This window comes from Dipodomys ordii, unplaced genomic scaffold (genome assembly GCF_000151885.1).
Source record: "Dipodomys ordii isolate 6190 unplaced genomic scaffold, Dord_2.0 Scaffold16, whole genome shotgun sequence".
Taxonomy (NCBI): domain Eukaryota; kingdom Metazoa; phylum Chordata; class Mammalia; order Rodentia; family Heteromyidae; genus Dipodomys; species Dipodomys ordii.
The window spans coordinates 51,255-72,854 of record NW_012267232.1 but is presented as its reverse complement, the minus strand read 5'-3'; the positions used below and the strand labels follow the sequence as shown (position 1 = coordinate 72,854).

General features: G+C 39.1%; 1 protein-coding gene across 1 annotated transcript in view; it reads right to left on the bottom strand.

Annotated features, from left to right (window-relative positions):
* Nucleotides 1-21,285, bottom strand: part of Slc35f4 (solute carrier family 35, member F4) — a 32,413-nt gene extending 11,128 nt beyond the window's left edge. The window contains 5 exon segments of the mRNA XM_013012209.1: nt 7,314-7,533; nt 12,986-13,283; nt 18,175-18,362; nt 21,055-21,097; nt 21,201-21,285. Coding sequence (XP_012867663.1) covers nt 7,314-7,533; nt 12,986-13,283; nt 18,175-18,362; nt 21,055-21,097; nt 21,201-21,285 — 834 coding nt within the window.
* Nucleotides 21,286-21,600: the final 315 nt, after the last annotated feature.

Below are 21,600 nucleotides of genomic sequence, written 5' to 3'. Positions count from 1 at the left end.
GTTTGGTTTTAAAAAATTATCTGAGGGGTTAGGAAGGTGGCTCAGTGGTAGAGCACTTGCCTTGCATGTCTGAGGCCCTGGGTTCAATTCCTCAGCACCACATAAGCAAAAAGAAAAAAAGCCGGAAGTGGTGCTGTGGCTCAAGTGGTAGAGCGCTAGCCCTGAGCTGAAGCGTTGAGGGACAGCGCCCAGGCCCAGAGTTCAGGCCCCACTACCGGACCCCCTAAAAAATTATCTGAAAAAAATCCTACTATATGCTTTTTACTCAGTGACCAGGACAAAAATACTTCTGGCACATGCTAGCATCTGAGGTCCTCTCCCGCTAAAAATGCACCATTGAATGAATGGTCCCAGTTTTTGGATTCCAGAAAGTATGGCTCTGCTGACAACCTGTTGCAGTTTCAGCCTATCAACAAACCACAAATGTCTGAATAAAGTTGAGAACACAGCATGACCATGACTTGAATCTTGGTGATGTAGCAGTACTAAATACCAATTCTTATAAATTTATCTTTCAAAAAAAATCACGCTAGAGAAACATTGAGCATTGGCTATTTTGTTTGTTTTCATGTATCTTTGCTTTTTCCATTTCCCACTCAGGTCCTCAAAAGGCCACAAGAGTCAGTCTTCTCTATCTTTCCATGAAGGCTTAGCAGCCTCATCCCACCCGCTGTGTTCTATTCACACATCACTTCCAGTGATCCGAAGGTATTGAAATGAATCTTCAGTTCAATTCTCTTCCTATAGTGTTCCTTTGAGGATCTTATAGGTCTAACAGAGAATGTCATCCAAATCGGTTTCCTTGAATCTATGTCTGCTTTTGGAGAGTAGGGGAACATGAAGGTTTCTCAAGCCCCAAAGGCAATAGCAATTCCTTAAATAAAGGTCTCAAACTACACTGCTAGCAGTGGCTATGCTCAAGTTCAAGCCTACAGGTCTGCAGTTAAGGAATACATTTATAGCTTGGCCAGTGATAGCTGCATTGATGATCATCAGTGCATTTATCTATTTAGGTAGATCCATTGGTGAGCAATAATGGTGATGTAGAGTCAAACTTCTGCCAGAGTCATAAAAAGAACTCTTTCTTTCCTTTTTTTCTTTTACAGTGGTAGGGAGACTTGACCCCAGGGCCTCACTCTTGCTAGGCAAACACTCTATTACTTGAATCACATCCCTGAGCCCTTTTTACTTCAGTTATTTTTCAGATAGGGTCTTTTTGTTTTTCTGGTATGTTCTTTTCCTGAATAACTGAGATTACAGGTATGAGCCACCAGGCCCAATTCAAGAACGATTTCTTTTATTCAAATCCAATTAAATTGAACATGGGCTGAAGTGTGAGAAATGACAACCTCTCAGGTTGTGCATATGAAGAGGAGGAAACAGAACTCCAAAGGGGCAAACTCAAGGGAGTTAGGGTCTCTGGATTTCTAATTCCCTTACATCAATTTATATAAGATTTGAAAGGAAGGTCTGATGGAAAGTATGTGTGTGGGGGGGAGATCCAAGAAGGAAAAATTCAAGGATATATTTGAAGGGTAGACCCACTATATGTGGATGAGGGAATTCTGGATTCGTTATGGGCATTGAACCTGAGAGCTATTACAACCCAGATTTCTCTCTTGATTCTATTCCTTGCCAAAAGAGGATGAGAGGCATGGATCCCATTTTCTATCCTCCACTACTTTTGTGACAAGCACAAAGTTTCCCAATTAAGTCTGTGCTGCACATGAATGAGCACTCATCAGAGGCAGCATGGAAACTAGTGGTCACCTTGAATATCAACTCAAGTCTATTGCAGCCCAGCTCCCAGGCCCTGCTTTCAAGTGCACCATAGGCCCCACTGAAATTTAAAGTGCAGATAATGCAATCAGTTTAGCTGACATACTCCTGTCAGACTTCGGTGGCCTCAAAAGATTCCTAAAGAACCAATGTGTGAAATGAACTCCCTAGAGATTCACCTATAGCTGGGTAGCACAGGAACATTTATTGAAAGTTTACAAATTCATCCTAGAACTGCTAAGAAAGTTGGGGTCTGCTGAGCCATTCTCTGACCATTAATTTTCTCCAGGTCTTCAAGGAAATTTGAAGGTCAAGGAAAAATGTGATTATGTAACTGTCACCTCTCTGCACATCACCTTCACAATAACATGTAAGACATTTTTAAAAAGGAAGAAAAATGTGAAATAATAAAAATAAAATAGAAGGGAAGGACAAGATCTGAAATAAAGCTAAGTTTATGACAGCTACCTTCCATTGCAGTGAAATAGGCTCAGTGACAGAAGAAAATTCTCAGTTGGCCAGTTGGTGTTGTTTATTATTGTCTTTGTGGTACTGGGGATTGAACCCAGTAGACTGAACCTGGGGCAGGCTAGGTAAACCCTTTATCACTGAGCCACATCCTTAGAACCAAGAACCTTCTTTCAGTAAAGTTGTAATGAGTTCTGTGGTTCTCATGAGTTTAAGAAACATAGTTACATTGTACATGATCTCAAGGATAGGAAAGCCCCTACATTCAAAGCTGCAAAAACTAGATGAGCATTTTCTAATATTTTTGCAGTATTCTGAAAAATTGTAATCTCTTAAAGAAGTATGCTCTTTTCTATGTACTGATCATGCATGAACTGTAAGCAACTGCTCAGAAAAGTCTTTTACCATACTAAAGATTACCAATACATCGGTTGAAATGACTTTATAATAGAAAATGAATGTCTCAGATTACATTTCTACCTATAATCCAGTAGATAGTCCAAATAAATATTAATAAACTGCTCAGATTATAAAATTCATTTTTATGTGAATATTGCCTTTCACAGTCCAGGTGAATATGTAACTATTAACAGAAACTTATTTGGGGGAGTGGGGTAGGGAGAAGGCTCATACCAGAGCTTGAATGAAGGCCTTATGTTTTCACTTGGTGATTTTTTTTCCCCTCATAACCAATATTCTACCACTTGAGCTATACCTTCAGCTCTACATTTTGCTGGTTAGTTGGAGATAAAGAGTCTGAAATCCTCAGATCTAAACCTCTTGAGTAACTCAGATTACAGGCCTGAGCCACTGGCACCCAGCCTGATATTATAACTTCAAGTATCTTTTTATTCGTGTTGCCATTAAAACAACAACAACAACAAAACCAAAGTGCTAGGTGCTGATGGCTCATACTTGTAATCTTACTCAAGAAGCTGGAGTCTGAGGATGGAGGTTTGAAGCCAGCATGGGCAGGAAAGGCCTGAGACCCTCATCTCCAATTAACTAGCAGAAACCTGGAAGTGAAGCTATGGCTCAAAGTGGTAGAGCACTGGCCTTGAGCAGAAAAGCTCAGGGACAGTGCCAAGGTTCTGAGTTCAAACCCTACAAAGACCACCACCACCAAAAACAACAACCAAAATAAAGCTGGGTGCTAAGGCTCATACTTTTAATACTAGCTAGTCAAGAGACTGAGATCTGAGAATTGAGGTTCAAATCCAGTCAGGGCAGGAACGTTCATGAGATTTTTATTTCCAATTAACCACTAAAAAGCCAGAAGTAGAGCTACGATTCAAGTGGTACAATGTCAGCCTTGGGGGGAAAAAAAAACTAAGGGGTTGTGCCCAGGCCCTAAGTGCTACCACTGGCACAACAGAAAACAAACAAAAGCACAAAAAACTGAGAAGGTCAGAACTTTTCATTTGAAATACAATCCTTCTTGGAGCTTAGCAAATGAGAATTATAACCCAATCATTATCTGTCTTGAAACTCCTGAAGTTTCAGCATGAACAAGAAAGATAAATTTTAACTTGATAACTGACTTAAAGCATCTCTTTACTGCTTTATTTGGCGTCCAATGGGGTGATATCTGGAGGGACTGAGCTTCAGATTATTTATAGATGTAAGCAATAAGAGCATCATTTACATTGCCAGTGCTGCAATTGCCCTCCTTTAATTTCTCAAATGACCTAATTATGTATGTTCTGTATATGTCTCACAAGGAAAAGAATTGCTGACATTGTCGAAAAGCAAAATGCTGAATATGTTTTGGTGCTTCTCATATTTCATGGCCTAATTGTGGGCATCATGAAAATTACACCTTGGCCTTCTTCTGGAACTTGGTCTTGAATACTTGCTAGTGTTTCATAGTGAGAATTAGAACCCTTTGTTTGGCTCAAAAAAAAAATCTGACTTGGTTGACCAACTTGCCTGACATGAATACTTATTAGTTGGCTATCTAGGATGTCTTAAATTATGCACAGATTTTATTAACAAGTACTTGCTGGGTACTTAACACTTCTTCTTTCAGGATTCATTTCTTATAGAGCCTAGATTAGTCAGTTACCTGAGTCTCATGGAACAAATTACCACAAATTCGATGATTTAACACCATAATCTCTGGAGGCTGGAAGTTTAAAACCTAGCAGAGTCCTACTCCCCATGGTTTCTCTAGGAAAAACATATTTCCTGCATCCTCCAGGTTGTGGGGCTGCCCTGACACTCCTGGCCTCTGGCCTCTGTGTCTGTGGTCACAGTACCTCTGCTCTCTGTGTGTCTCTCCTGCGTGGATTTCTTGTAAAGACAGTTATTATTGGGTTTATGGCCTACCTAGATCACAGGATGATATCCCTTTCTCCAGATCCTTAAGTTAGTGACAGCTATAAAAGCTCCATTTCCCTTCCCCCTGCCAACAAGTAAGGTCACAGTCACAAGTTTTGGAAATTAGAGCATGGACAGCTACTTTGCAGAACTGCCAGAAACCCACTGCACGTGACAGCTTTAAAATAGCAATGGTTATTTCCACTAGGCAGATTTCTTAAACCTGTTCTTTAAATACGTAGCACACAGCTGTTTCTTTTCCCTTTAAAGAACCTCAAATTAACATTATACCTTTAAAAAAATGAAGTCTCTTGTACCATGGGTAGGGTCCATAAATAAATGCGTTCATTCACTCTAATACAACTGAATTTCTCACTGGTTAAGGTAACAGTGATTGTATTGATTTTTTAACATTTGGTATCTAGATGCCACTGAGCAGAAAATAAACCCCATATCTCCTGTCTTTTGCCATCTTCTAACAAGACCCTCCACAGCCTTACAAGTGGCTGTGGTCTATCTATCTATCTATCTATCTATCTATCTATCTATCTATCTATCTATTGGTATATCTATTGATCTATAGATTCATCTATCTATCTACGACGAGAAAGCTTTCATGAATTCATTCCTTATATTTTCAAGTATCAACTGACCTCTTCTTATCTTGTGCCCTGCATTATTCTAGGTGTTGGATATAAAGCCAGGGATGACTTTATGGTGCATGACCTGGGTAGGTATATAGGCCCCATACTAAGATATCACTACCTGATTTCTTGTTCTGTGGTTACTGTGTTAAAGTTACTTTTTGTAAAATTTATATTTGGGGTCGGAGGCATGGTTATGTTTGGTAGAGTGTCAGCCAAAGAGCAAAAGCTTCAGGTACCAAGTTTGAGTCCAGGTCTCAGACAAAAAAAAAAGCTATTTATACTTTAGTGTTCTAAAGCACCCCAAAATGATACAGCCCATCCTGCATAGAATAGTAAACAATAGAAGAAAGGTTTTTATGGTCAAGGACTTGTCAGTGTCCTTGATGGTAGCCAGCCTGCACTGGTCTTTCCAGTAAAACTACACAATGCTGAGTCCTATGTGACAAATCTAAAGTTATGCTAGTAGAAAATTGGATATCAGATTTGATATATTCTAATGGTATCATGGACTGACTCATGGTTTCCCATTTTCTCTTTTATTAAAGCTTTCTCTTTATTTTTATGTCAAGCTTCAGTTCTGAATTTCTGAATAGCATTTCCTGAAATATACCCAAAGTTTTTTGAGTGGCTATATTTCTTTTTTTCTAAGAGGTAGGCTGGCCTTGAACTTTGGAGCCCAAATGATCTTCCCGCCTTCATCTCCCAAGTAACTGGCACAATACATAGAGCCTATCTCTTAGTTGGTTATCTATTTATTTTTGTTGGTCCTGGGGATTAAACTGTGGACTTCATGCTCTGTTGTTGGTAGTCTACAACTTGAGCCATGCCTCCAGACCCTTAATTGACTTTTTTTTAAATAGGAAAGCTTTGAGTGTTAATGACAATATAACCTCTCTCCGTCTCTGTCTCCGTCTCCGTCTCTGTCTCTGTCTCTCTGTCTCTCTCCTTTTTTCTCTCTAATATAAACAGCAACCTCAGCATTTGGGAAGGGACAAAGGTCTTGGAATCATTGCCAAGAGAGTTAATGTTTGGGTAACAGTATTTTTTTTTTGTCAGTTGTGGGGCTTGAACTTTAGGCCTGGGCACTTTCCCTCAGCTCTTCAGCTCAAGGCTAGTGCTCTACCACTTGAGCCACAGTGCCACTTCTGGCCTTTTCTATTTATGTGGTGCTGAGGAATCGAACCCAGGGCCTCATGCATGTGAGGCAAGCACTCTACCACTGAGCCACCTTCACAGCCCAACAGTATGTTTTAAATCCATTCTTGGGCATCTCTTTCAGAGGAGAGTAAGTTGTATAATGTTGATACTCCAGGAAAAAGGCTATTCATTCAGACTTCTTTCTAAAGAATTTTCTGGTTTTTCATCATGGTGGAATGCCAAATGATATGCATGAGCTCTGGCTCCTAACATCTACATGCTTTCCCAACTTTTCTATTTCTAATGTAGAACAAGTGCACAAAAATGTTTCTTTCTTTAAAATCCATGTTACTACGGAAAGGAATACACTCAGCACTGAAGTGGTTGGTGTATGTTTAACACAGTTCAGTTGAGGATTTTGACTCCTAAAGTACAAGTTGTTGCTTTTAGTTCAATTTCTAGATTAGTCACACTAAGATATATAGCCACTTTTAATAGCATTGTGCCATTGCTAGTGACTTTAATTACTGTTTGGCAATCTTATCTACTCACACCAATATTTATTAACTCCATCTGGGTGGGGGAAGGAGGGAGTTATCCCAAAATAAGTTGATTGAAAAAAGCAAATCATAATCTTTACTGTGGCTTATTTTCTCAGACTCTTTTTCCTGAGGACAGAAGGAGTTGGCCACAATATTAATCCTAAAAGTTAACTCTAAAAATGGAATTAATCAGTCTGTTTTAGTGCTTCCTGTTGTAATCAGCTGACTCCCTAGTAGAAACAATCCTTTTGATCTTTTCAAGATGTTGTGAACTGCCAGGGCTTCCTAACACATCTTCAAATTTTTTTTTGGACTCAGAACCAATGGTAAAAGCTTTACACAGACTCCATGAAGCAAAGCAGCTGGAATGCCATGATTTAAGAGGAAGGGAAGCATCACGCATTGAATTAGGTGCCATTACCCTCACTCCCATGAATCTGTCTTTCAGCACAATCCACGACAGCAAGAAGACAAAGGCTTTGTTACAACAGAAAAGAGCCGAGACATCTGTGGCTGTCAGCTTCTTTAAAGCCAGTAGGTACAGGTAATTTGTCAAAGTCCATAGGATAGAAAAGGGAGCAGTTCTTTTAAGAAAGAGTTTCAATGTCAGACCATCTTCACCAAAAATCCGACTGCATTCCCTAGGAAAGAAAAAGAGGTTAATATGCCAGTTCTAATGGTGACCCCAAACTCTCAAGTCCATCATCCATCTGAAGAAGACGCTAAACATAGTTCTGGTCAATTACAGGCTTCAGGGGGTACACAGGGTCCCTTAGGAAAGAACCCACAACTCTTTGGCTCTGGCTAGGCCCTCTCTCACCCAAATAATCTCTTCCATAGCAGCCATTCTAGAGTGTCTGAACTATCAGGGAAGACTGGAGAAATAGAGAAATAGGAGTCACTAAAGCCACTAGCTATTGAAGGAGGCTTAAGATTCCTAATGGGGGACAGGAATATGACATGGTCAAGATGGCTGTAACATGTGAACAGGCTAGACAACTCCCAGAATCCCACGGAACGCTCAAAAGTTTGTGAAGCCACACATATCTTGGAACTTTGTTCTTCTTGAGACACTATGAATCTAATATCTCTGTTCAGTTGACTGATTTCTTTTTCTGCCATTATTATTATTATTGTTGATATTATTATTTGTGTGCTAGTTCTGGGGCTTGAACTCAGGGCCTACGCACTGTCCCTGAGCTTCTTTTGCTTAAGGCTCGTATTCTACCATTTAAGCCACAGTTCCACTTCCAGCTTTTTGGTAGCTTATTGGAAATCAGAATCGCATGGGCTGGCTTCAAACCACACTCCTCAGCCTCCTGAGTAGCTAGAATTATAGGCATGAGCCACAGGCTCCCAGCAGTGCCAACATTTTTTAAGGTAGAAAATTTGATAACTCTGTGATAACCCTGAAAATAGCAAACCAAGACTTGAAAAACTAGGTATATAACTCAAGTTGTACTTACTTATAGGCTTCAAGCATTTTGGATGAATCATTTGAATTCAGGGTGTGAAAACAATCACTTCAATTAAATCTCTGATTTGTCTAACATCTGATTAAATTGGCTACCTAGCCCAAGGGATCATTTTAATCAAAATGTTCCAGCTACTAATACATACAGGTAATAAGAGAAGTGATACAATGACAGTGTCTATGTGACTATGAAGTGAAAACACTTACCCTGGAAGAAACTTAGCTCTGTCTTCTTCACTCAGCTGATCACGAACATTCTAGCATTTTCTGCGCAACTAACACTTCCTAGCATTGTATTTTCAAGAGCAGGGTAGCTATCTTCACCAAAGTAACAAGTTACTAATATTTGAGCAGGTGTAAAATGAAATGTATGAACATGGCTCTAGATAGAGACCAGCATTAGTTCTTCATTCAGCTTTTACTGAAGAGATAACATTGTGCCCCAAAGCACTGAAAAAAACCGAAAGTATTTGCCTCATACATAGAAGATGCATATCATGTGTGAAGACACACGTGGAGTGAGGAACTGAATAGAGACCGTAGTCTTAAATGTCAAGCGTTATAATAAAGGCTACTTCTAAGCAGAATGCTGGGAGCTGTGGGTCAGTGGTTTTTAAGAAGGTTTAAAAAAGAAATGCATGTTGCACAATAGACCCTGTGCTGTACTTTTGCTTTTATGTGGGGTACAAACAAAAAAGGGAGAATTATCATTAAATGAAAAGGAGATTTCCCAAAGGCAAATTGTACCTTGAGAGAGACACATATCAGACAGAGACTTCAATGAAAGGAACAAATATCCTAAAGGCAAAGCCTTCTGTAAAGTACACAGAAATTCCATGTGTGGACACACTCGGGAACATGAATGGCGCCTCAAAGGCACTCTAGCCATTGGGATATTTTGAGGCAGCCTGGCAGATAGAACAAGTGGCGGTGCTCCTGAACATCCCGGGCACGCGAGTTCTCTTCTGCACTTAAAAGGGGACCAGCTCCATGAGAAAGCTTCCCTCGAGAGCTGGGGTTGAGAGACAAGGGTTTATACTGTCACACAGAACCATCAGACGCTTTTGTAAATACACCTTTATCAAGCTACAACAAAACTCACTTCTGATTTGAAGTAGATTTTCTTTCTCCTTGCCAGTCCTAGCCAGTGATAATTCTCCTTACTTAGTTGAACTATCAGGCTGGGCTGAATGCTAAGCCTTGGGATGTAGACACAGGAATACTCCATTCTCCCACAGAAGAGCAGGTGAAGCGCCACAGAGACAGTTCTCACCCGCTTGGTCCTGTCCCCAACGTGTCCATTTTTTGACAATTCCCTTTCCTGTTCCCATCTCCTCTCACTGGCAACCTCGCCATGTATCATTACTGTTGTAACAAGGTTAAATACTCTGAGAAACACTATTCAAGCGTTGGATCCCTTGTGTAAAACTTTATACTTCATAAGCATTAGACACTAAGGAATGTGAACACACAAAAAATGAATTTTTACAGAGGAGCAATTAATAGTAGGTCTCATTTTAGGGTGAAAAGACCAGAATTTCTGGACAAGAGGCACTGACCAGTAACAACAACTGAAATGAAGCTCAGAAGCCAGGGGGTGTTAGTAATTTAATTATGTCCAACAATGTAACTACTAGTTATTGAACCATTTCTGTATGCCAAACAGCATCACAGGTGTCAGACAAAGGAGAGCATATTTCCAATTCAAATTCATTCTTTTCTGAAGAAAGCACACTTGTGAAAACTATAGCACACGTTTTTCTCTTCTAAATTTCTCAAATTCACTTGAGGCCTTTGGAATAATGAACTCGACAAAAGCTGCTTCCAATGGACAAGACTTACTATCTAGATCTGATACTTTACTGAACATTCTTTTGATGTCACTGATAAGTTAAAAAAAACAACCCTGGAAATACTTTCACAGCATTCAGGAGAAAAATAGTCAGAAGTTCTGGTGCTATGGGACAAATTCTATCTCCATTGTTATTCACTAACTCTATGTTTTTCCTCATTCAGACGTGAGAGCTTTGGGAATACCTTCTTGGCAGATGGTGTTAATGAGTCTACAGGGGAAAAAAGCGAGGATCTAAGGATTTTCTGACAATGTTGACGCCTAATATATTCTCACTGGAGAACAATTCCTTTAAAGACAATATTCTCTGTTTGAGAGGAAAAGCTCTTTGATTTGATTTCAGAAATGTCCAACTTCAGTGCTACCTACACTGACAGGTGGGATTTTTTTTGTCAAATCACAGATTTTGCCAAGTTTAGCGTCAGTCCAACATGGAAGATATGAGGAAGAGGAAGTTTATTCTCTAAACCACATTTCTGGCAAGAGCAGCCTGTAGTTACTATGCTACCTTAGCTAAAACTGGTATAGCTTGCTCTAAAATGATCTTGAGCTTTTGTCTTTCAAGAAACTTTCTGTTTCTTTCCCCCACTCCTTTTAAAGTCAACCTGTGTTTATACTACAAGAACAGAAATACACAAGCCGAGCAGTGCAAATCTATTTATATGACACAGCTATTTTCAAGTGGCAACAATTTTAATCTAGTAATCACCTTGCTCTACTATTTCATGTTAAATATTGTCACTTAAAATGATATGCCCTAAGGTCTTGTCTATTTGGATGGGAAACTAATGTGGGATACCTTTAGACATCACAACAGATAGGGGGCTCTTTTCTTTTTTCCTAAGCATATATTTTTTTCTTGGGTTTTTCTTTTTGTTTCTTTTGCAATAATTGAGTTTGCATGGACTTTTTTTTTTTTTGTCGGTGGTGGGGCCTGAACTCTGGGCCTGAGTGCTGCCCCTCAGCTCTTCAGCTCAAGGCTAGCACTCTACCACTTGAGCCACTGCGCCACTTCTGGTTTTCTGAGTGGTGTATTGGAGATAAGAGGCTTATGAACGTTCCTGCCCAGGCTGGCTTTGAACCGCAATCCTCAAATCTCAGCCTCCTGAGTAGCTTGGATTACAGGTGTGAGCCACCGGTGCACGGCTGGAAAGATGTTTTAAAAAAAACCTGTTTTTACACACAGAAAATCAACTCACACCATGACTATTATTCTCAAGTCATTCTAAGTTGGAGACAGGAAACGAAATTAAAGATAAATTCATTACAGAAAAGCTGGGAGCTCGTGGCTCACACCTGTAATCCTAGCTTCTCAGGAGGCTGAGATCTGAGAATCACAGTTCAAAACCAACCCAGGCAGGGCAGTTCGTGAGACTTTTGTCTCCAATTAACCACCAGAAAACGGAAGGTGGCACTGTGGCTCAAGTAGTAGAGTGCTAGCTTTGAGCTGAAGAGTGTAGGGACAGCACCCAAACCCAGAGTTCAAGTCCCACGATCAACAACCAAAAAAATTCACTACAGTTTGTTAACATGTTAAGAGTACTCTAAGGTACCAATTATAACGAGCATTCTTGTTATTGTTGGGTATGTGGATGAGAAAGAAAGGTTACTGGGTTCCTGCAATACAAACTGACTTCATTCTGCTGCAAACCACTCCCTGATTTCTCTCAACAATGAGGGGTAGTTCTTCTGTATATATTATTCCTTAGCTCAGAGATTTTTCCTTTTTGAGAAACTGTTTACTGGCAAAGGAACTTTCACCCAAATGCTGCCTTTGCCTTCTTTGAGTCCTGTGTAAAGATGTAGAATGCTAGTTTTTTCAGCTTCCTGACTTGTCCCAGAATTGGGGCCTGCCGAAACCAGGCTTAGCACAAGGAACCACTAGAAACACAAGATTGTCATGAAAGCCCAGCCACTTCTGCTCAGAGCAAACAATAGACAATGCTCTAAACCAGCCAAGAATGGCATCTCTTCAGCTTCCCAGGGCCAAACCTCCCATTGCATGTAGCTAGGTCAGTTCCTCTGCTTACACATACTGGTGTCAGAAATACTGAGCAAACCTTTGTGTAACAATCTTACAAATATAGATGTTTTCTGAGTTTGAAACACCTGGATATTTATCCAAAAAATGACTTTCAGAGAGAAATCGATCTGAAGAGAAATCAGAGTTCTATTATTTATAACTGTTTGACCTTGGACAAGTCATTTAACATTTTTAACTCTATTTCATCTTATAAAATGGGGATAAGAATAACACCTTAAAAAGTGAACATTGCTGAGCACTGTAATCATAGCTGCTTGAGAGGTTGAGAGTTAGGATCACAGTTCAAAACCAGCTTGAGCAGGAAAGTTCATGAGACTCTAATCTCCAATTAACTACCAAAGTGCCAGAATTGGAGCTGTGGCTCAAGTGGTAAGAACACTAGCCTTCAACAAAAAAAACTCAGGGACAGTGCTCAGGCCCTGAGTTCAAGACCCAGGACAGGTACAAAAAAAGAAAAAAAAAAAAAGAAGTGAACATTGTTTCCTACAGTGCTGATGAAATAAAGCAGGGTATATAAAAGCACCAGTACAGTGCCTAGCATATTGTAGATTTTTTTTAAATTTACATAAGGGATGACTATTTCTTCCTACTCATTACCAACCTTAAATTCTGCTTCTCCACACACCCCAGCTGAACTCAACTTATGTTCCAAAGAGACAAAAAGCATGCATAATTATATAAAACACCAAATAGTTCCTATAGACCATTAAATATGAATCTTACCTGAATTTTTTCATTGGAGATTGCTTTTCTTGAGCAGTGGCCAGATGACCAGAATAATAGACTGGGAAAAACATAATGTTCCAGTTTGTGGAAAACCATGTCATGAAAAATGGACAATAGAAGTTCTTATAAGTAATTTTCACAATCTGAGTGGTTCCCACCCAAGACGAAGATACTGACAAGATGATCAAGAGTCCCCAGACGCCCTTCAGAACCATGGACGTGCAGGACAGGCAGCGAGCCTTGATTCTGTTTTCTTGGCTGCTGTTCTCGGGATGAGTTTGTGTCCCATCATCCCCTGAAGACAAGAAAGGAATACAAATGGGTGGAAATCAGGTCATAAAACAGTGATCAAATGTGTCAGCTCTTCAAAAAAAAAAAAGATGAGGCAGAAAATGGAGTTAATAGTGTTGGTTACTCAGATCTTCTTCCCTCTGAAATTGGCTCCTCTAAATACAATTCGGCTCAGTACGGGGGCTTGCACTCAGCCAGGACACCGTCGCTTAGACTTTTCATTCAAGGATGGAGCTCTACTATTTGAAACACAGATCCACTTCTGGATTTTGGTAGTTAATTCAAGATAAGAATCTCAGTCTCACAGATGCCCTTGTCAGGCTATCAATTGTGATCCTCAGATCTCAGCTTTCTGAGTAGCTAGGATTATAGGAGTGAGCCAATGATATCCAGTCTGCTTCATTCCTTTAAGAGCATTCCCAAGACTGGCTGTGGCCATGTGGTCTACTTTATCCAGTCAAATCTAAGAAGATGTGAGGTATGCCACCTTCCCAGCAGAAGCTCTAAGAATCTTCATAAATTTTACCCTCCAGCTCTCACGCTTCCCCCCCTCCGTCACTAATATGGAAAATCGCAAATAGTCTTTGAGGGGAAACGAGCAGAGTCTAGCCACAACTGCCCTGTGTCTCCTACCATGAAACATGAGTGAGAAGCAAATATTTGTTTAATTTCATTGGGCTATTTTTTAAATTTTAGCAAAGATGACTATGAAACTGAAATAAATGTGTCCCAACACCAAAAGTATGACTGAACTATACTAAGTCATTCCCTGCCTTCTAACAAATTACTGTTTAATATGTTTCTGGGAACACAATAGGCACCACTTTGTATTTTTATTTAACTAAAAAATTAATAGCATTTTCCCCATTAAATGACTCAAAGCTTTCTAACATTGACAATCATGAAGACCTGATAGAGAAAAAGAACTGGACATAATGAATTCATGTACCCATCAGGAAGTTGAATCGGAGCAGAGGCCAGGCTGACTCCCAAACCCGAGATCCCATGCTGTTAGCATCCTGCAGAGGGGAGGCAGAATGTTCTGCAAGATTTCCTTGTATCTCCAGACACCTACCTTTAGTTCAAGAACTTTAATGGGAGCGAAGAAAGGTGTGGTATGGTACACAGGTTGTAAGTAGCAGTGGATGGGCCCTTTAATTTTTACTGCAGAACCTGTGGCTGAATGTGTTTCTATAGCCTGGTGAGTGAGGCATGATTATCCACTTACTTCTGGTCAAAAACCTTTATCCAGCTAAAGCTTTACTGAACTAAGGTGTTCTGCTATAATTATAGCATCTGGGGGAGATGCAAGCTTTAAAAATGAAGTCTTCATCTGAGAAGATGAAGTATGAACACAGTTATGACTACATGAATTGTAAGTATTATAAACATTACAGAACTCTGAGGGCCTAGAACTCCAGAAGATAAAAAGTGGTATTCTTATTTATTTGTTCAACAAAACATTTTGGAGACTCTCCTAGAAATTAGTTAGCTGGTTGGGTCCTTAGGGTTGAAAGATGAAAGACTTGAGCTCATAGACTAAGGGAAAACCAGAAAACACATTCAACACAGGGTGAGAAGGAGCAATTCTGGCAGATGAGGACCCAACTGATGGGGTGGGAGGAGTGGAAGGATAGGAAATGATCCAGGAGAAACTTCCAGAATTCAGTGGCACTGGGCTGAATGTGAAGCATGAATGGGTCAGCTCTCTAAACTGCATGTAGATGATACCTGCTCTTGCTAAGAGTTCTGAAACTTCCCTCAATGCCCATGTAAATTACACAGAGATGAGGTTGTAGCAGGGTGGGGGACAAACTAGATGAACAAAGATGTCAAATGAGAGACTACCTACCTTATTCAGTAGGTACTGTCATTACCACTTAACAGATGAAGAAAACAGATTCATGAAGAATTACTCAAAGCCAGGTGCTGGTGGCTCATGCCTGTAATTCTAACTACTCAGGAGGCTGAGATCTGATGATTGTGGTTCAAAGCCAGCCCATGCAGGAAAGTCCATGAGACTCTTGTCTCCAGTTAACCACCAGAAAACCAGAAGTGGCTCTGTGGCTCAAAGTGATAGAGTACCAGCCTTGAGCAAAAGAGCTCAGGGCCAATACCCAGGCCTTAAGTTTAAGGCCCATGACTAATAAAAAAGAAGAAGAAAGAAAAGGAAAGAGAAAGGAAGGAAGGAAGGAAGGAAGGAAGGAAGGAAGGAAGAAAGAACAAACGAAAGAAAGAAGGGAAGAAAGAAAGGAAGAAAGAAAGACGGAAAGGAAGAAAAAAGAAAGAAAAAAGAAAGAAAGAAAGAAAGAAAGAAAGAAAGAAAGAAAGAAAGAAAGAAAGAAAGAAAGAAAGAAAAGAATTATCCAAGATTGGAAACCCAAGTCACAATATCTCTAGGATCTGAACTTTTTTTTCCGGAACCCTCATTTGTCTAGACTTTCAGATTTCTACTTTTTCATGTGAGCACTGGAAGTTTCAGAAATCGTTTGACGAAACATTTCTCTTTGCTGTCAGGAATGAAGTTCTGCATGAAGTTTAAGAGAAGTGATAGTCTAGAAAAAGGTGTATTCTTCTATCCTTCAAATCCCATTTTCTTGGAGGATTGTCCCATCAAGGATGAATAATAAGCATCTCTTTGTAGTGAAATGTTCCTTATCATCACCATCTTTAAAGATTGCTTCTGAACTATTGTTCCATCATAAACAGAGACACTAATGGTCATCCAAATCCCTCCAATGGCCAGTTTTTCTTCTGATAGCTAGACTTTGCCGCTGTCCATTCTTTAATTTTTTTTATTGTGAAAATACCATATAGAGAGGTTACAATTACATGGGCACATTCTTTAATTTTTACAATGCATAGAAATATTGGATTTCTAGAGCTCTTCTATAGTCCTGATTAGGTTTATAGTTTTATATACATCATTACAGGGATCTACGTGGGATTCCACCTATTACTATGTGCTTTTCTTGAAATGCTATCAATAGAAAGTATTAGGAAATGTGAATTTAGTTCGCTGAGCGGACTAAATGTCCTTGAGTACATAATTAATTTCAGACCCAGCTTCTTTGTCATAAGCTGCATCTCATGAGATTCATTTAGAGGTTAAGTGCCAGAGCATTCATGAAGTCAAGGTGAGCTCTTCTTCAGATTCTTCCCTTTTCTCTCTTCTCTTTGGTCCTTAATTTCCTTCTAATCATCACAGAAAGCAACTTATGTTCTTTAATGGAATGGTCTTTGGAATTTGTGACTTGTGTATGATGGACGGGGCATGTTTTAATAGCCAGTGTATTTAATTAACTAGAACACTGTTTTGCAAACAACTAGGATAATTAGAGTATGGCTATGATTTATCAAGCCAATTAAATCTTTCTAAAGACTTAAGGAAACATTATTGTCTTAATTTTTTAAAATAATTTTATTCTTTGGGGTTCATACAGTTATTGAGACACAATTTAGAAAATATTCTTTTTCTTTTTTTCTTAAAGGTCTTTTCTCATGCTGAAAAAAATCTGTTCCCAATCTAGTAGGACCCTAGAAGAAGCTTTCATATCTTCTCCACACTACTTTCCTTTTTAAAATTTACCATCCACCCCTAATTGAATTCCCTGAATTGACATTTTACTTCATTTTCAAAAAACAAGTTTTCCCAGCCTTCTGGTTTATTGATTTTCTTTAATTACCCATCTGTTTTGGATGATGTGTTTTGCTGTTTTTGCTGTTGTTACTGTTTTTAAAGATGAATGAGATTTTAATATGTGGCCTGCCAAGATGCAGGAACAGATGGAGAAGGAGACCTTGCACAGGCAGGGGAGAGGTGAGAGGAAACAGGTGGATATAAAAAGGAGCATTAAGTCAGATTGAAAGACACCCACGCCAGAAGAGAGCTATTAGTGATAATTATAAAGAGGAAAATATTTATTAACAATTTGTGTGTGTGTGTGCCAGTACCTGGGCTTGAACTCAGAGGCCTTGTACTCTTGCTTGGCTTTCTTGTTCACTGCTTACCTCTACCACTTGAGCCACACCTCCAGTCCAGCCTTTTGTTGGTTAATTGGAAATAGAGTCTCACAGACTTTTCTGATTAGACTGGTTTTGAACAACAATCCTTCAAGTCTTAACCACCTAAGAATCTGGGATTACAGGTGCAAACTACTAGAGCCTGGCTTTGTTCTATATTTTTTTTGGAAGGTGAATGGGTAATTTATGAAGGGAAGAAGTCAGTATGAACTTGAAGCTTGAGAGCATTCTCTGACATAAAAAATGAGATGTCTATCCCTCAAAAGCAATGGCCTTAGGCAGCAATCTAGTGGATCCAGCTTTATTTAGAAATTAAAACTTTTCTGGGAAACTCATGGGCATAATTATTAGATCTATTGAGTAATTCCAGTAGCCCAGGAATTGGTGTGTTGGGGTGGATATGGGGGGGGGGAATGAAGATATTAACTGATGAGAAAATTTTAATCATAGAGACAGGTAAAGTTTCCTGCAGAAGTGTAAAATTAGGAAAACTGGAAGTGAGCTAGGAAGTACTAGTCTAAAGAGAACAAGAGGAAGTCTATGATTTTACTGATACTACAACTCTTTTCAGAATAGATACAGAATGTGATCACTGAGTCCAAGGTCTGGTCCACAAAGATGTAAGTTTTGATGCTTTGTAGAAACCAGCTACCTTGAAAATGTAATTAGAAGTCATTGTCTGACCATGTGCTAAATGCTTCACCTACAGGTTTGCTATTCATTTTCTAGCTACCCTATGCAGCCCTAATAGTTTGTACCTACTGCATTTCCCTCTTGCTCCTATTGTCTGCATTCTGTGCAGACAAGACAAGCTCTTTCCCAGCTGGTTAGAAGGCTATTGAGATGTATTATTAAAGAAATCATCTACATACCTGTTCTGTTCGGTCTCTCAACTCTGTGTCCACAAACTCCAGAGGCTCCTCGGCTCTGAAGTTCAAGAATAGGAGCAGAAGAATCTTCTGTGACAGAGAGTGGGGATAGTTGTCTACTGATGCCACTGTGTGAACTGGGACAATTGGCTCCAGGTTTACACCGAGGGACTGCGGATCTGGAGGTACCTGGGGAGACATGGCATACACCAGTTTGAGAAGTTTCTAGAGGAAAAATTGGAAACAGATTTCAACCTCCTTAGCAGTAAAGTATATGACACCAGTCACAGTCACAAGGCTTTGCTAATTCTATAAAAGGGGACCATAAAATTCTAAAAAAGGGACTATTCTCATTTTATAAAAGGGACTTCTAGAGAAAATTCTATGTCAGCAAGCCCTAGGTTTCTAAGACTTTTTTTTGAAACATCTGTTAACTAGAGATAAGTATTAGAAGACAATGCTTCGATGGATATTGCATTCTGAATTGTAACTGTTAGCACAGCCAAATCATTTAACATCAGGAAGGCCAAATGTGATGCTGTACTTGCTCCCATTATTCCCTTCTTAAAGTTGTCCAATTCCTAAGCAGTAAAACTGTCACTGGCATCTATGGAATCTATACGTTTGTGCCAGATTAATCCCTGGATTCTAATCTCATGTCTCCTCAATCACCTGCAGTCCCTAACGTGATACAGATGGAAGGAAACTCAGTCTTAACATCTTCCCCCCAAATCAAGTCACCTCCTATTTTGATTAATACTCCATGAATCCATGATTTGGGATTGACTTCATGGTCCTGTAACTAGTACTGTGCTATAGATGCTGGGTGCAGAGGGGCAATCCTAACATTATATTTTCCTTCTCCTTCAACTATCCCACCCAAAATGATTAATTCAGCAATATTAAGAGATAATGATCGACGTATTACTATTAACTAAACTCCACACTGCATTTTCATTCTACACATTTTATCATTAACATCTTTTTTTCCTGCCTCAGTCTCCTAAGTGCTGTGATTACAGACATATGCCACAAACATCTAATATATTGACTATTTTGAAGAGTACTATTTAATCATTTTGTAAAATATCCCCTAATTAGGGTCTTACAATTATTTTTCTGATTATTTTAGGGTTAGGGTTTAGGGGACGAGGAATGACGCATCCTTCTTATGGCCTGATATCAGTTGTTATACACCACCAATCTGACTCATCCCTGATGATGTCAGCTATGGCTACCATTTGGCCAAGGGCTATCTACTACCTTTTTTCCCTTTTCATATTCTGTTACTTGATAGCTAGTCACTAATTCCAGTCCTTAATCTGGGGTAGAGGATGGTGGAGGGAAGTATCTGCATATAAAATCTGAATTTCTTATATAACAAAAATTAGTTTCTTTTTTCTCTTATGTACTCAGCAATTTATTTATATCAGTGTGGACTCATATAGATTTATTTCACACTTTGGGATTGTTATCAGAGTATCCCTGAAGTTAGACCCTTTCAGTTGTCAGAACTAGAATAGATGTGCATATGTCAACTCATCAAAACACATATATCCACAATCATTTATAGCCCTGTCCTACTATTTTTTTATTTTTTCTTTCTAAGAGTTGGGTAAAACATTCTTTTTACACTATGACCTCGAACAATACTTGTTGCTTCTGACTAGGAGCCACTGGTTAATTAGACAGAGAGTATCAGAAATAGTGATAGACATTCATTCCAGGACAGGAATGTGTCTGTCAGCACTGTTATGTGCATATGTATTTATTCTTTGTGAGCCATGAATCCTTTGTGCTCACTGACACAGGTGGCAAACAGAGGTATCATTCTCTCTGGGTTATGGAAGTTGCCTTGCTGGGTGATTCTAAGATGGTAGAAAGGAGTTTTAAAAAATGCCAAACGAAAACTAAATCTTAAATTATCAATGGTATCTCTGCTTTAATCTGGTACGTACTAGGTATATAAACTTGAAACATTTGAATTAGCACCTTGAGAAGCAATAGTTTCTAGAAAATAAAGAAGTTTCTGAGCTGTCAGGAACCAACAACAACCAAGAACCACCAGCAAAAACACACAGAATAGTGTAGCCTCAGAGAAAAGTGCTAATTCTATGGTTCAGGTCTCTGTTGATGACACAAGTTTGCCTTGCTTTCTTTTCTCTGTTTCCTTTCTTAATCTTGGGGGGAAAGTAGTAGTGTTGTGGGGGGGGGTTGGAGGGAGAGAAAGTGGGAGAAAATGAGGGAGGAGGTAACAAGTTTGACAAGAAATTTACTCACTACCTTACTATGTAACTGTAACCTCTCTGCATATCACTTTAACAATAAAATTAATTTTTTTAGTAGTGGTATATAAAGAGGAAGGTAGGCATGTTGTATCCTATTATCTCAAGTTAACATTATAAAAATTATCACTTAATATTGGATTAATTTTTTTGCTTGTACAGTTGCTTAAGAGTCAAGAGTAACAGCTTATACAGATTACAGCACTTAAATTAATGTCATGCTAATATTGTTATGAAAGTATGAGGCTCTTATATTTTTATTCCCAAAATGTTTAGTATAGCTTGTGCAGCTATGTTTCTAATTGAATAGTTCATATTCAATAGCAAGAGGCTAAGGCTCAGTGAACTCTTAATTATTAGTGATTTCCGAGAGAGACCAATGCTTAGATACTTTAATAGTCTTTTTAAAAATTTTATTTTTGAAGTATTCCCTATGATTTGTTTTCGCATAAGGCATACCTTTTCATCATTTCTTAGGTTAATGTCAGGTTTCCTTTTGTGATTACTCAGCAATTGCAAATAAACAGAAGGATGTCTGAAAATAAGTTGTATCTCAAGGTGAGATGGAGTTGATAGGAAATATTGGTTATGGTTATCTAAAAAGTTGGTAACTTACGTATACCTTGCAAGTGTTGGGTTGTCTCATGGTGCCAGGAGTTGAAGCTAGTGCCTCATACATGTTAAACACATGATCTACCACTGAGCTACACTCCCAGCTGCAAGTTTTAGATTTGTAAGCCACACCAGTAATTTTTCTTGATTTCTTGTTTTCACTGAACAAATACGTCCTGGCTTCTGAATCTTCTGTTCTGTATATGGTGTGGACCATTGCCTTTTGCTACCTATGTCCACTAGCTGGTTTGTGGAAGAGACCTAAGAGTAGTTCATAAACTGGAGACATCTTAATCATTGTCTTAAAGGAGACATCTTAATCATTGTCCTAAAAAGGCCAGCTTTGGGCTTCATGGCCAGACCTAGAGGCATAGTCAGGGTTTGGGTCATGAAGCAGTCATCTCCAATCCTGGAAATGAAGACACTGTCGCATTCTACAGGGTATCATATCACTCAATATAAAACCAGTCATACCAAAAACAAACTGAATATTCAGAGTGTTGTTCAGGATAGAGACAAGGACTATAAATCT